General features: G+C 38.1%; 1 protein-coding gene across 1 annotated transcript in view; it reads right to left on the bottom strand.

Moving 5' to 3' along the window:
- Positions 1–15657, bottom strand: part of ASAH2 (N-acylsphingosine amidohydrolase 2) — a 76249-nt gene that overhangs the window by 47852 nt on the left and 12740 nt on the right. The window contains exons 5-6 of the mRNA XM_061195609.1: positions 14363–14490; positions 13137–13214 (exon numbers count right to left, since the gene is read on the bottom strand). Of these exons, the coding sequence (XP_061051592.1) occupies positions 13137–13214; positions 14363–14490 (206 nt within the window). The remainder of the gene's footprint in view (positions 1–13136; positions 13215–14362; positions 14491–15657) is intronic.

The raw sequence follows: 15657 nt of genomic DNA, 5'->3' as shown, positions 1-15657 counted from the left end.
TTTTTAAAAATCTTTTGTTGATTTTTCTTCGCTGAAAGCTTTTAAAACATTTCTACCTAAGTAATATGGTACACAAAACTGAACATTGACTTAATGACTAGGGATGTTTTGGGGCTTCAAGTCATCATTCAGTATTCAGTTCTCGTTACCCAACAGATGTATACGTAGGTCAGAGGTGGCCAGCACAACGCCCACGGGGGCTGGGTAGGCAACATAGGAGTTAAGCTGGTTGGTACAGTAGGGACTGAATTGCGGAGGCACTTGCATAGTCTAAGGACCACAGCCTCTACTGGGCTGCGGCCAAATGCCCCCTTATGATGGGAGCATAAGCCGGTGCTGCCAGATCTTCCACAAATCCATGGTTTTGGGAAAACGTATTGACTTAAAAATTCTTAAAGAAGTAAATGGCATGGAAACAAAGGAGAAGAACGGTTACAAGTTAAGAGACTTAAGACACAAAGCCAACAAATGTAGTCTGTGGACTGTGTTTGGATTCTGACTCAAAACAACTGGAAAAAGACTGTTGATACAATCAGGGAAAATTGAACACAGACTAGGTTTTAGATCATATTAAGAAATTATTTTTATTTTTGTTGATTGTGATAAGGGACTGTAGTTATATTTGTCTAAGTTTTTATCTGGTAGAGATACACACTGAAATATTCATGAATAAAATGGTATCTGGTATTTTTGCTTTTAAATACTCTAGCAAAACAAACAAACAAACAAAAAGGAGAGGAGGGATGAAACAGAATAACAGAGGATTGGTAATTATTGAAGCTGGATAATTGTTCCATGGAGATTCATTAGACTAATCACTCTAAACTGGCATATATTTGAAATTTTCCGTAATTGTTTTTTGTTATGCTGACATCCATTGAAAAAATTTTCCTTCCAATTTTATTGAGATAACTGACATACAGCACTGTGTAAGTTTAAGATGTACAGCGTGATTTGACTTACGTATGTCATGAAATGATTATCACAACACGTTTAGTGCACATCCGTCCTCTCATACAGATACAAAATTAAAGTAAGAAAAAAATTTTTGTGATAAGAACTCTTAAGATTTACTCAAGAGCTTTCATATATAATATAGAACAGTACTGATTATATTTATCATGTTGTACATTATATCCCTAGTACTTATAAGTGGAAGTTTGTAGTACTTTTTGACTGCCTTCATCCATTTCAATTTTTTTTTAATAGTGTTAGACCAAATCACCAGTCTATAGGCTGCATGCAGCCACCAAGGTGTGTACTTGCCACTGTGCAAAGGTACAGAAGTTTGGATTGAAGGCAGTTCTAAGGTCATTCCCTAGAAGTTACTTGCAAGGTTTCTATATGTTTTAAAACGCTTATATTCATTTCTTTTTTGTGGTTTTTCTCTTTCTCCTAAGACTCAAGTGCCAAGGGATATTCTAGTCAACTAGTATTTTCCAGTCAGTTGAAATCTGCTTTTTTGTAGTTTTATTCCATTTAGTTTGGAAGGAAAATGAGGTGGTGGCCATGACAGTTCCAAAGCTCTCCAACCAAAATACTTCCAACATGGTCACACTGAGGTCAGCCAGATGCAACCTCTCCAGTGCAATCAAAGGAAACCCACAGAACAATTCTATCAACGTTAGACTATCATTTAGTACTTATTGGGTGAAAAACTTTATACATAGGTTCTCATTTTATTCTCACAAGAACCCTTTGAGTCAGATGCTTTCCTTATCCTTATTTCAAACCAAGGAAACAAAGGCTCAGACTGATGAAGTAACATGACCAAGGTCACAGAGTTGTAAGTCAAGAAGCAGGACTATGAATCCAGGTTTGTCAGACCATAAGCCCATGTTCTTACCTGCTATGGGATGCAGGCTCTGTCCCTTCTGTTCATTCAATCGCTCATTCAATATACATTTAGTTAACTCTGACTCTGTGCCAGACACTGGGGACATAGAGATGCATGAGGCATCATCTCACCCTTGAAAAATGCTTCACAGACGATGTGACATTTGAGCTGGGTCTCAAAAGATGAGTAAGTCAAGAGGGAGGGGACATGGGGATATATGTATACATATGGCTGTTTCACTTTGTTGTACAGCAGAAACTAACACAGTATTGTGAAGCAATTATACTCCAATAAAGATCTATTTAAAAAAAAAAAAAGATGAGTAGGAACTTGGCAAGGGGATGACTGTAGAAAAGACATTCGTAGCAAAGGTATGGAGACAGGAAGGAGTGCAGTGTGTTCAGAGACTGGATAATCAACGTGACCAGAGCAGAATGGATGAGGGCAAGGAGAGATGGCGGTTGCTCCATTCATTCAATCAATCAATATGAATGTATTAGTAACCAAGTGTGTGGTTGGCCTTATGTGAAACCCCAAGGAATATAGAGAGGAATCAGTTGTGTTCTCTACCATCAAGGAACCACAATAATATCTGGGAGAAAGCAAATGCTACGAATTTTGGTCTATAATTAGACTATAGGCTTGAATTCTTATTTATTTATTTTCATTTATTTTAGGCCATAGAAAATTAATTGAATTTTTTCTTTACAAAACTGAAAAAAAAAGGTATTTAAAAAAGCTATTTGCATTTCAGAATAAGAAGATACTGTCTTTCCTCCTCTGCCCTTTAAAATATATGCTATAAAAATATCAGGTTTGTCACAGCAACCAAAGTACTTTGGTAAGAGATGAATATTTATAAAGATAGGCAGAAAAGTGGTCATTTTAATTTAAGAATGCTTACTTACAGTTTATTTTATCTGGTCAAAAAGTATTCATCAAAGCAAAGTTCAAGAGAGAGGAAGAAAGGTTTAGGTAGTTTCAAAAGAAGTTAGAATATAGACATAAAAGGATGACTATGTCTTTGATAATAAACTTTTTAAAATAATGATTATGTCACAGCTAGGGCAGGGCTCTACTTGAGTCAGCATGATGCAGTCAAGGTGCTGAGGAAAGTCAAGAGATTTGAGATCTTATCATTATAAGGAGCAAAGTTAGTTAAAATTTCTAGATCCCTGTTTCCTAAGACTGAAAAATAGATTTCAACTATGCTTTGTGAATCAATAAACAGCAAATTAATACAGAATAGTATAATTATTCTCTCCTGTGTCACTGAGACATTTTCTAGTGTCTCTTTCAATTCAGACATTGTGTAGTTCCTATTCTGAAGCAGAAAAGCCAAATGCAGAACTGAGCTTCTTAAATATTCTAAAACAGTAACAACCCGTCCCAGGTTCCATTCTCTCAGACCTGAGCCGCCCTGTTCTTATGGAGGTCATGCTCTGCACAAAGGTGACTGGCAAAGGGGTAAGTGGAGGCTGAAATCCAGCCCCCTCTCAGCTCCCCGAGCGAGGCACCTTAGTCAGCCCAGAGAAAGGAGTGCCTTTGTGTGCTGTGCACCAAGTCCTATGTGCTAGGTGTGGCCATCTCCAACCTAAGTGCCCACCAATAGGGGAAGAGAATATTGTACCTCCATTCAAAGGTGGTGTTCATGAAGATGTGTAATAACATGGGAGCCCTTTGGACAAATACAACAGAAGATGTTGTAGTGGATTCAATAGTGTCCCCCCAAAATTCACATCTACCAGAACCTCAGAATGGGACCTTATTTAGACATAGTCTTTAGAGTGTAAACAAGGTAAAGATCAAGTGAAATGATACTGGCTTAGGTTGGGTCTAAAATCCAGTGACTAGTGTCCTCATAACAAGAGGAAAGGGACAGAGAGACACCCAGAGATAGAGATGTAGGCAATGTGAAAATGAAGACAGAGATCGGCGTGATGTATCTACAAGCCAAGGATTGCTGGCAGCCACCAGAAGCTAAGAGGAAGGCATGGAACTGATTCTCCCTCAGAGCATCCAGAAGGAACCAAGCCTGCCAACACCCTGATTTCAGACTTCTGGCCTCTCGACCTGTGAGAGAATAAATTTCTGCTGTTTTAAGCCAGCCACTCTGTAGTGCTTTGTTATGGAAACCCTAAGAAGCTAATATAGAGGCCATATGTCTTAGTGGCTAAGAGCTCTGGAATCAGACACAAGTTACTTAACCTATTTGAAACTCAGTATTCATATCTGTAGCATAATGATAATAGTATTATCTACCTCACAGCATTTGACAATTAAAGGAACAGAAACATCTGAAGTGCTTAACACAAAGACTGGTTTGTGCTAAGAATGGAATAAATCGTCACTATGATGATGTTGATGCTGATTTTGATACTGCTGCCGCTGGTGGTGATGATGACTAAAAGGGAAAAAGATATCCAAAGCCCTGTGTATACGTGTGTTTCATAAGGTAAACACAATATTAAAATATATGATGTGTGTGCATGTGTGTATTCAACACACGTATATTCACCCCATGTAATATGAGCTTTAAATAATTAAATGAGGAAACGCTGCCCTCTTGTGGCAGAGACTTGAGGGCTTACAAAATACCACCGTGTCCTCTCTTTCCCAGTCCCTCTGGCAGGGTGGGGCATGTGAATCTGGCCAATAACATATGTGAAGAAGGACCACCCAATTTTGATTAGACTTTGCATGAGTGGGAAATGTGCACATTAAAATAGTTAATGTGTTAAGCCACTGGAATTTCATGGTCTATTGCATCCCCTGGCATTAATGAACACCTCTTAACACACACCGAATTAACACACCACTTTTTCACCTGCCTTACCATCCTCCTGGCCTCACCCCACTACAGACTATTGGGAAAAGGAAAGCAAAGGGTGTTTCATCGTGTTATATTGTAAGGGTTATTAGGCCCGGAATTTTACTCAAAGGGCAACCTGAATTTGAAACAAGCAGAAGCAATGACTCCAGACCAGACTGCTCAGATTAAAGAAGAACAATGAGCTGTAGCCAGAGGACCCCTTCTAAAGTTACAGGTAAACTTGATGGCCAGCATCCCGGAGAATCTTTCTACCATCTCTGCTCAAGAGAAGAGATGTCCATTCTCAACTACTCATTTTGTTATCTTCAAAAGTCCTGGATGAAAAAAACCCCAAAAAACAAAAATACCCTCTCAATAATGTTACTGGAGAGATATCTGGTTTGGGTGGATTCCATTAAGTTCATTAAGTTACTGCAATCAAAATTGTTGCATCCTAAATGGTATGATTAAGCAATCAACTAAAGTAAAACAAGAAGTAACCAATAAGAATATGTTTTTAAATTCAGCCTAACTACCCAGGAACTGGAGAAATTGAAAGGAAAACAAGAGTGATTTGGCTTTTTTGGGTCTATTACTTAACAACATTTGTGAAGCATGATAATACCAAAATTGGCAAGAGCACAGGAAACAATGCTCCATTCATGCTTGGGTAGAAGCAGTGTAAACCAGCAAGTTTTCCAGAGGACCATTTGGCAATTTATGAGAAAAGCTGTAATAATAAATATTCCTCTACTGGCTCAGCAACCCCACTTCTAGGAATTTAGCTTAGGGAAATCATTGGCAATATATACAAGATATCTGTTCATGAATGCTTATCACAGTGTACTTTATGATAGAAAAAAGCTATAAACTGAAATGTCAAATGATTGGTGATTTGTTTGGTACATTATCATACATATAATGGAATACTATACAACAATTTTAAAATGGTGATTTAAAAAATACTACGTTTCTTTTTATGGCTGAGTAATATTCCCCTGTATATATGTGCCACATCTTCTTTATCCATTCATCTGTTGATGGACACTTAGGTTGCTTCCATGTCCTGGCTATTGTAAATAGAGCTGCAGTGAACATTGTGGTACATGACTCTTTTTGAATTATGGTTTTCTCAGGGTATATGCACAGCAGTGGGATTGCTGGGTCGTATAGTAGTTCTGTTTTTAGTTTTTTAAGGAACCTCCATACTGTTCTCCATAGTGGCTGTATCAATTTACATTCCCACCAACAGTGCAAGAGGGTTCCCTTTTCTCCACACCCTCTCCAGCATTTATTGTTTGTAGATTTTTTGATGATGGCCATTCTGACCGGTGTGGGGTGATACCTCATTGTAGTTTTGATTTGCATTTCTCTAATGATTAGTGATGTTGAGCATCCTTTCATGTGTTTGTTGGCAATCTGTATATCTTCTTTGGAGAAATGTCTATACTCAGCCATACAAAGAAACGAAATTGAGTTATTTGTAGTGAGGTGGATGGACCTAGAGTCTGTCATACAGAGTGAAGTAAGTCAGAAAGAGAAAAACAAATACCGTATGCTAACACATATATATGGAATCTAAAAAAAAATTGTTCTGAAAACCTAGGGGCAGGACAGGAATAAAGACACAGGCGTAGAGAATGGACTTGAGGACACGGGGAGGGGGAAGGGTAAGCTGGGACGAAGTGAGAGAGTGGTATGGACTTATACTTACTACCAAATGTAAAATAGATAGCTAGTGGGAAGCAGCTGCATAGCACAGGGAGATCAGCTCGGTGCTTTGTGACCACCTAGAGGGGTGGGATAGGGAGGGAGACGCCAAGATGGAAGAGATATAGGGATGTATGTATATGTATAGCTGATTCACTTTTTTATAAAGCAGAAACTAACACACCATTGTAAAGCAATTATACTCCAATAAAGATGTTAAAAATAGTAATAATAAAAAAAATAAAAAATACTACGTAGCACTGAAAGATATTCATAAGGTAATTCTAAATGAAAAAGTTGCCAAATTGTATATACAATAAAGTGTCATTTTCAAAAAATAAAAAAAAAAACATGATTAGGTAAAGGTCTGAAAGGCTATATAACAAAATATTAGAAGTTATTGAGGCCCAGGATTACCAGATGATTTTAAATTTTTATTTTTGTTCACCTTAGAAATTTTAGGAAATACATGAACAAAAGGAAGATTTTTTTAAAAACCACTGTACAACAACAAGAGTGAACTCTAATGTAAATTATGGACTCTGGGTGAAAATGACCTGTCAACGTAGGTTCATGGATGGTAACAAATGTACCACTCTGGTGGGAGGTGTTAATAATGAGGGCACCTGTGCATGTTTGGGGGCAGGTGTATATGGGAAATCTCTGTACTTTAATTTTGCTGTGAATCTAAAACTGCTCTAAAGAATAAAGTTTATTAAAAAACAACTTTGCCAGCCCTGGCATAGTGTCACTTCTCTCATCTTTTATTGATCAAAGTGGTCCCGGGGCTAGCCAAGTTTCAAGGGCTGGAAAAATCTCCACTCTTGAAGGGCACTGGCAAGGTCACTTTGTATAGAATACATAAGATAAGAGCTATTGTTGCCACCATCTTTGGAAACTATAATTTTCCATTTAAAGAGTTTTTTTAGTCTATCAATCCCAAAAAGAATAAAAAGCACTGAAAAAGTGAGATAAATAGCAAAGTGAAGAGATATAGACAAGTCCAGATATATAATAATCATAATTCATAAAAATAAACTAAATTCACTCACTAAAAGATGAAGATTATCAGAGTAAAAAACAAATAAATAAAGCTATATGATATTCATAACAGACACCTCTAAAATGTAAGAACAAATAAAAGTTGAAAGAAAATGATAGAAAAAATATATATGGCATAGTCTAACCTACAGAGAGCTGAGTTAGCTATATTAACTGAAAATACATAGATTTTTGAGACAAAAAAATTATTATTAGGTATAAAGAGAATCACTACAAAAACAAATAAAAAAACACTTGAGATACATGGAGATAACATTGTTAATATTTTTTATAGTATTTTAAAGCTTCTAGTACCCATAGTATATGAAACCAAGAGAGCATCTACCTTGAAAGAATGACCTTTTAGTCATGTTTATTTCTTATCATACATTCCACATAGGAAAATGGGCAGAAGAAAATGTACCTGATTATTAACCATGGTTGACTTTGGAAAGTAAGTCGAATGTCTTCTGCCAGCTAATGACAGCTGGCTTTTACAGCTTTGGTTTCTAAACTTGGGACAATTTAAATTAACAAGTATGATTAATCTCTGCTATCTGTCAATTCTCATCACCCTCGTCATCAGAAAGCCCTTATTAAGCACCTTCACTTTACATGGGGATGGATTAGACACAGAACGAAAACTCACTACATAACCAAGGCCTACACTTCACTGAAAATGGAGAGCACAAATAAGCTGGTAGGAAAGTTGGAGCAAGAAGATAGCATCAAGCTTCACAACAACCGAGAAGAGGCAGAATAAGAAAGAGAAATTCAGGATGTAGAAACAGAGCGGGGCTTCACAAACGAGAGCAAAGGCTAATGGAGAAGGTATTTATAAAGACATGATGAGATGGAGAAAAGAGAAGAGGTCAAGAATGGCTGGTGAAAGGCAGTCACTGAGGTTTCCACATTTGCTCTCTGCGTGGGGTTAAGTACACTGAGGAGAGAATGTAGGGGGGAGAATAGAGAGCCATAGAGAATAAACAGTTAGAAATTATAATTCAGGAAGTCATAGTCAGAAATCATAGAGCAGATTTATACACACACACCCCTCAAACTGAGTTCCATAAGTCAGTATCATTCGAATGAATTAATTTCATAAATTGGGTTTTTCTAAGTGTGTACATAAATTATTCAAATAGGTTGCACAAATCACTGCCCCTTGTTGTCTTCTGAAAATGTGCCTTGAAAGGATAACCCTTTTCTGTAAAAATAAAAAGATTTGCAATGTGTAAAACAGAAGGCAATAGAGAAATCATTCAAAAACCTGCTCAGACCTTCCTTACAGCTCTGATGAATAGGAGCCATGCCATACTGACTCCTAAAGGAGTAATGAGGTGAGAAAAAAAAAAAGGAGGGTCCATGCCACTCCTACAAACTTGAGAAAGGAAACTTGGCAGACGGGAAAAGATAGGAGAAGGGAAGAGAAGTGAGACAGAGCCTGTCCCACTGCACCACACTTGAGGAAATGAGTCAATGTTCCCAGCTACCACTCCCAGAGCCACCCGCACTAAGGAGACTGTGTGAGAAGGGGCTGTCCACCACCCAGAGCCGCCATTCAGATTATCTGCCCACCCCTGTGATTTGTCTTTTGGTACAGATATTTGAAACCTGTTTTGTTTTCTCCCTTCATCGTTTCTTCGTTCCATAGCATCTTACTACATCAGGATCTCCCAGAACTCCACTCCACAGACTCCTTCTTTGAGGTGCCTTCCAGAATCTCCCAAAGTGAATTTTGTGACTGCCACACAGCTTATATTTTAATTCAGAACATCCCAAACGTGTTCTCCACGTCTGGAGAAAAATCATTTACTGTTTTTGCATACAATAGTATCAGTCAAAAAGAAATATGTTCCTTATAGACAGATCAACTGAGGCAAATGTTGGCCTCACAATTGTAGAGGACTTGATGGATTATGGAATAGTTGCATGCACATAATTCTTTCGTCCCTCAAGTCATTACTCTTCCTAACCCTTCAAGAGCCCCCAACTCCCAACCCCAGCTGAAAACACTTCAGTGATTTTCTATTCCCCTTTGTTTAAAGACCCAAATCTTTATCATGGCATCTAGTCTCTACCTCTGAATTTAATTCACAACACCCTGCCCCACTGTCCTCGCACTCTAGCCACACAGACCTATCAGCACCTCAGACAGGCCACAGGACTTTTGCACATGTTTTCCCATCTGTGTTAAATGTTCTTTTTTACCCCCCATTTTGCCAGTTAATTCTTACCCTTCCTTTGGTATTCAGTTCCATTGTCTCTTCCTCAGGGAAGCCTTTCCCAATCACCCTGACCAGGTCAAGTCCCTTTAAGATAGTTCTTCATACCTTCCTTTCTTAGCAGTTAACCCAATTATAATTATACATGCATTTGTATGACTATATGATTACCTTTTGTCTCCACCAGTAGACTATAAGTTCTATAAGAACCACAACTAGGACACCAATTTTTTTCTCAGTGTATCTGTATAGTACAAGTTCAGTTCATGACACACATCTTCCACAATATTCAATAAATAAATGAATGCATAATAATCTCTATGTGGAGAGATGTTACATCTACATTTGAGAAATGTGGAAACTGAGTCTCAGAGATTTTAAAGGATTTGCTCAAGGAGCATAGACACAGGTATTTGACTCCTGACTTTAGGACCATTTACTGGAAATGCATCCTTCCAAGAACTGGAAAGCACTGCCTGGCACATAGTAGGTGCCTGGTGCAGACTTGTTGAATGAAGAAATGAAAACAACAATGCAAGTAGCAAGGAATAAATTATGAACTTCAATATGGTTTTCAGGGTGAAGAGAATAGTCTTGGCTGTGACATTGGGCAGGTCGCATCACCTTTCTAGACCTCAGCTGAAGTTTAAACTTTGATGCTCTTCATGCTCTGCAAATCTGAGGTTCTGTGCTTCTAAACTCCTCATACCTTGGAATCCTGCCTAACAGCAGGTACCTACATTTGGTGGCTGAGTTACTTAGCAGCCCGGATTTGACTTTATGTTTTGGATCATTTTTAATGTATTCAAAGCGCAATTATCCCTATGCAACAAGAGGCAATTGCAGGGGCAATTTCATCAAGGATAATATATGGCGGCTATAGAAACAACAGAAAGTTATTGCAGGCTGTTAAGCACAGCAGATGGAAAGGCATTGTTATAACCTTGACAGTTGACCTTGAGACTTCCAGATATGTTATATAGTTATATGCAAGGAAGCAAAGAGAATCTGGTCCCAAAAATAGCATTTTGAGTGGCCTCTTGGCATTCTTCAATGATTCAGAAACTAAATCAAAGTGAGAGAGTGGCATGGACATATATACACTACCAAATGCAAAATAGATAGCTAGTGGGAAGCAGCCGCATAGCACAGGGAGATCAGCTCGGTGCTTTGTGTCCACCTGGAGGGGTGGGATAGGGAGAGTGGGAGGGAGGGAGACGCAAGAGGGAAGAGATATGGGGATATATGTATATGTATAGCTGATTCACTTTGTTATACAGCAGAAACTAACACACCATTGTAAAGCAATTATACTCCAATAAAGATGTTAAAAAAATAAAAAATAGAAGAACGAATATATGTATATGTACAACAGAATCACTTTGCTGTACACCTGAAACTAACACAACATTGTAAATCAACTATAATCCAATAAAATTGAAAATAAATTATAAAATAAAATTTTAAAAAAGGGAATCATGAATGGTCTCAGTCATTCAGCCAAGAGTTAAGTAGAAACTATAAGGGAAAAGGCACTTTCTTCTCATAACAAATTGGGAATTCTCTAACTAGTCATACATACATGTCCTTATCCTGTCTCCTAACCAAATTCCCCATTAAAGTGCTCCAAAATCAAGAGCTAGGTTACCTTTCTAGATTCATCTCTCAACCACTCCTTGACCTAAGCCCATAATCTGGCCTCACAATGAAGTTTTTTCATGGCTCCATGAGACATCCCATGGCTCCTTCAGGTCCAGTTCAGTGTCATTTCCTTTTTGGAGCCTTCCACTATGCTCCCAGGTACAGCTCAGTGCTACCACCTCCAAATTACCACAGCATTTATTTATGCCCAGGTGACAGCACTGATGGCCATCTGACTACGTTATGATTACTTGTCTGTCTGTCTCTGTCTCCTGCCCAGATCACCCCACTAGCCTATAAAACTAAGATAGGGACTATGCTTTATTCATAATAATATACCCCAAGCACACAGTTGCATGCCTGACATTTAGAAAGTCTATTGAGTTAAATGTTAGGTGGCAACTAATCAGTAGATGAATTAACTGTAATCAAAGAATGAGTCCTATTATATCAACCCACATAATAAGGTTTATTTTATCAGGGAATTTTTAGTGACCTCACTTTAACCCCAAAGAAGTAACACCAATGCTAAGAATTTCAAGCACTCTGAGATGCCAATAATGGCATTTTTAGAAGAGGTAGAATGTTATTCTACTACTTACCTTTTAGCTAAAATTATTAAACTCTTTTTATGCCAGGCATAGAACTAGAGTTTTGTATGCACTATCTCATTTAATCTTCAAACAATCCCATGAGGTATCATTATTCCCATTTTCAAACAAAATACTTGAGGTGTAAGTAGATAAATTACTTTCCCCAGGCCACAGGGCTAGTAAGGGGCAGAGCTGGGGCTTGAATTCAAGTCCTAAAACCTATATCTAAAACCTAAATGCTAAAACCCAAACTCCTTACCACCATGCTGTTCTCTACCCAGTTATAGGACCAACCCTAGTATCTGAACTGTGGGTCAGTCTTCAATGTTTTTCTTCACCTCGTATTACTTTCAATTTACTTAATTTTATTCACATAGAAACTTTCACTTAGATATTCTATAATCCCCCGGCAGACTCCTACCACCTTTAAGAACAGTTATTATCAACATTTAAGGACTCATTTTATCCCTCAATTTTAGAGTAAGAAAACTGAGGCACAGCAGTTAAGTAACTTGACCAAAGTCACACAGCCACTAAGAATGAGAGCCCAGAATGAACACAAGCCATTTGACTCTTGCACCTACGCGCTATCATCCGCTTCCTTAGGGCATGTCTGTGTCAATTTGGAAGTCCACGGGTCAAGGTGTCTGGGACTGTTACCCACCCAGACAATTTCTGACTCAGTTCAATCGCAGCAACCAAAATCACATATGAATGCAAATGCCTTCTTGTCAAAGAAAACAAAATTCACGTGTTTTCTTACGTATAAAATGGAGCTAAAATCTGTGCCAAGCTGTAATTTTGCCTCATCTGCTTCCGTTAGGTGGTCTCGGTTCTGTTTTCATCACTAACTGGCATTGTCCTACATTAGACTTAATCCTTTTAGGTAAATAACCTCAAACCCATAATCACTTGCTGGTTGGTCAGATTGTTTTCTCATTTCCAAGAGATCATCGTCTACCACCATATGAGATCTTGATACGGTAAAAACCACTAGCATTTACTGAACCTATCATATGTCAGACGCTATGCTAAACTTCTTCACCCAGATCCCTCATTCACATAATCCTTTCATTAGCCCTGTTTTACAGGTGAGGAACTAAGCCGTGGGATGTTGAGAACGTTGCCTGAGGGCCCATGGCTGGACCCCAGATATGACTCAACCACTCAGCTTATTCTCAGCCTCTGCTGTCATTATTCTGGTCTCTTTTCCCCCCCTGTAATTAAGGAAAATCATTCAAACAGAAATTTTTTTTTTTTTAAAGTAAATAGAGTACCTGATAAGACCCAGGTCGTCTCCGTTCAAATCTACCATTTTCAAGAGTACCATTTCCTTGTCTGTATTTGAAGAATACCTAGTCAGCAAAACAGAGAAACTTAGTGAGTTCTAGGTTAGAGCCTGGCCCTCATGTATGATAGAGCAGAAGCTGACACAAAAACCAAAACCAAAATGACTCTCAGTAAGCAAGGCTCCCTGACACTCTGTAGTTCTACAAACTGCATCCAGGATCTCATTTCTCAGCTTAAGAAATAATTTGCAACTGTGAGCAAAGAGGCATTAGGTCAGCTAACTGGAGAAGAAATATACATTTTTATGTAAAATATGCAATATTATATAGCATATATTATTTCTTAAGAAAAGGATTTGTCTTTGAAATATCTACTCATATTAAATTTTAGTGAAATCTCTTAAAAATAGCAGGGAATGTGCAAAATCAAAAGCATTCCTGACCTACAATTTAAAGGGTTCTTTTATGTCCTTTCAAAGGAAATCAGATTATATTTTCTAAAAATCAACTCCTTTGAAATCTTTTAAAAAATATAGAGACAAATATGAAATGTCAAGTGGTCAAGTTGAACTGCGATATTATTTTACTCTGCCGTAGTAGCCAAGTACTTCTCTTCTGTCACAAACCTCGTTCATCACATAAAAAATTAAAAAATAATGGTCTTCCTTAGTTGTCCCATTCAATTATGCCAGTTTTATGTCTTGCTCTTCACACCAATTGCTTTATTCTTTTATCTCTTCTCTCATACTACATTCTCCTGGACTAAAATAATTTCTTCTGAATAATGTAATAAAAAGAGTTATTCATTAGTCAAACAAATATATGTTATGCACATTTTTATATTTTCCAGATGAGAAGAAGAGAACCCCTAAATTAAGATTTAAGTGGATCTCTAAAGGTTACACAACTAGGAAGTGACAAAGCTAAGATGAGACCACAGTTGTGCCTTCTTTGAAAGCCCAGAGTCCTTCAAACATTCACATCTGACTCCCACATCCAGCAAAGGGGGAAGACGTGTGCATAGGCTGGTCTGTGCTTCTGCATTCTCTTTTTATTTCTGCTTGTCTTAGATTGTCAGCATGTTTTTAAATTATTTCAGCTTTAATACCCTTTCAGGATCTCACCATACCCATCAAGTAACAACCCTGTTCTTAGATTTTGTTGCTGGTTCCTAAAGGAAACACATGATTTTATCTTGATAATTGCACCCTCACCTTGCTCTCTCTGACTGTGGATTCCGAAGGTAAGAAGAAGGGCTTCGATTGATCTGTGCACCATCCACATTCCCTTTATTGATAAAGATTTTGCCTGGTTTCATATTTGCATGTGCTATCTCAATGCTCTATAGGTTAAAAAAAAAAGTTGTAAAGTTAGAAATCCTGGTGTGCATTAGGACTTAGTTGATATAAATAGAAGAACCCTGTGGACAATTTCTTTTGTCTCCAACTTGTCCCTGCTATGGGATGAAAGCTGGAGAGCCACAGGGCTGGTGTCATTCTGGGGGTAACAGACATGACCTTCAGGGTTGAGATGAGGAAATGCTGTGTATAAGGAATGACCTGAGTGTCTCAGGACTGCCAAGTCAGGAACTGTCTGCCATTTCAGATGGCCAAAATGGGAGACTTGACCTTACAACTCTCCACCCCCCTGCCCACACCCTCTAAGGCAGAGTTTTTCAAACTTTTTGGACTGAGAAATACAGTAATTAATACATTTTTCGTCATAACTTAATACACATCAAGATATGTATCCTAAAACAAAAGTTCACAATACAAACTATACCCTATGTGTCATGCATTATGTTATTTTCCAACCTCTTTTAGTTCCTTTCTAAAAGCTTATCACAACCTATGAAATTGATTTCATAAAGCCATTCATAGATCGTTATTTGCTCTTTGAAAAACATTGGTGTAAAGACATTTCTTCCTTCGCCAGTTGGATCCCTGGATTTGGGGGCGGGGATGGTGGTAATTTTATGAGAAAAAGTAGAGAGAGACTAAACCGAAGAGACAAAGGAATGAAGAAAACATTAGCAAGGATTCTATGAGAGAAAATAATTACCTGGAAGACAGGAGAGAGTAGTAAAAGCTACCCAAACCAGGAATGGGAGAAGAGTTTGAGGGTATCAGTTCAGAGCCCCATGTCAGTCTAGAGCTGCAATAGAGAACTTGAGAAATGAGGGTGTGTGGTGTAAATTGGATCCCCTTCTATGCTCTTTGGGAAATACAAGGAAGGCTTGAAATTATGTGTAATTACTTTGATTTCCTTGGTGGATTTCTTTTCAAGTGACTTTGTGCAGAGAACTGACTATGTGGGACCCTATAATTTATAAGGGTTAGATACAAAATGTTTTCTGTGTCTTTGGGTGACTATATGAGGCTTACTGCCATAGGACCCTCTTCTCCCAATCAATCAGTGCCTCAGGAGTAGCAGCCCACAGCTCGGAACCAGAAGCGACAAGGGAGTCAAAAAGGAGAAAGGGGAGTAGGTGCTAAGACTGTGCTCAGAC

The sequence above is a fragment of the Eubalaena glacialis genome, chromosome 1 (assembly GCF_028564815.1).
Source record: "Eubalaena glacialis isolate mEubGla1 chromosome 1, mEubGla1.1.hap2.+ XY, whole genome shotgun sequence".
Taxonomy (NCBI): domain Eukaryota; kingdom Metazoa; phylum Chordata; class Mammalia; order Artiodactyla; family Balaenidae; genus Eubalaena; species Eubalaena glacialis.
The sequence above is the reverse complement of the archived record's forward strand: the minus strand, read 5'-3'. Positions and strand labels throughout refer to the sequence as shown.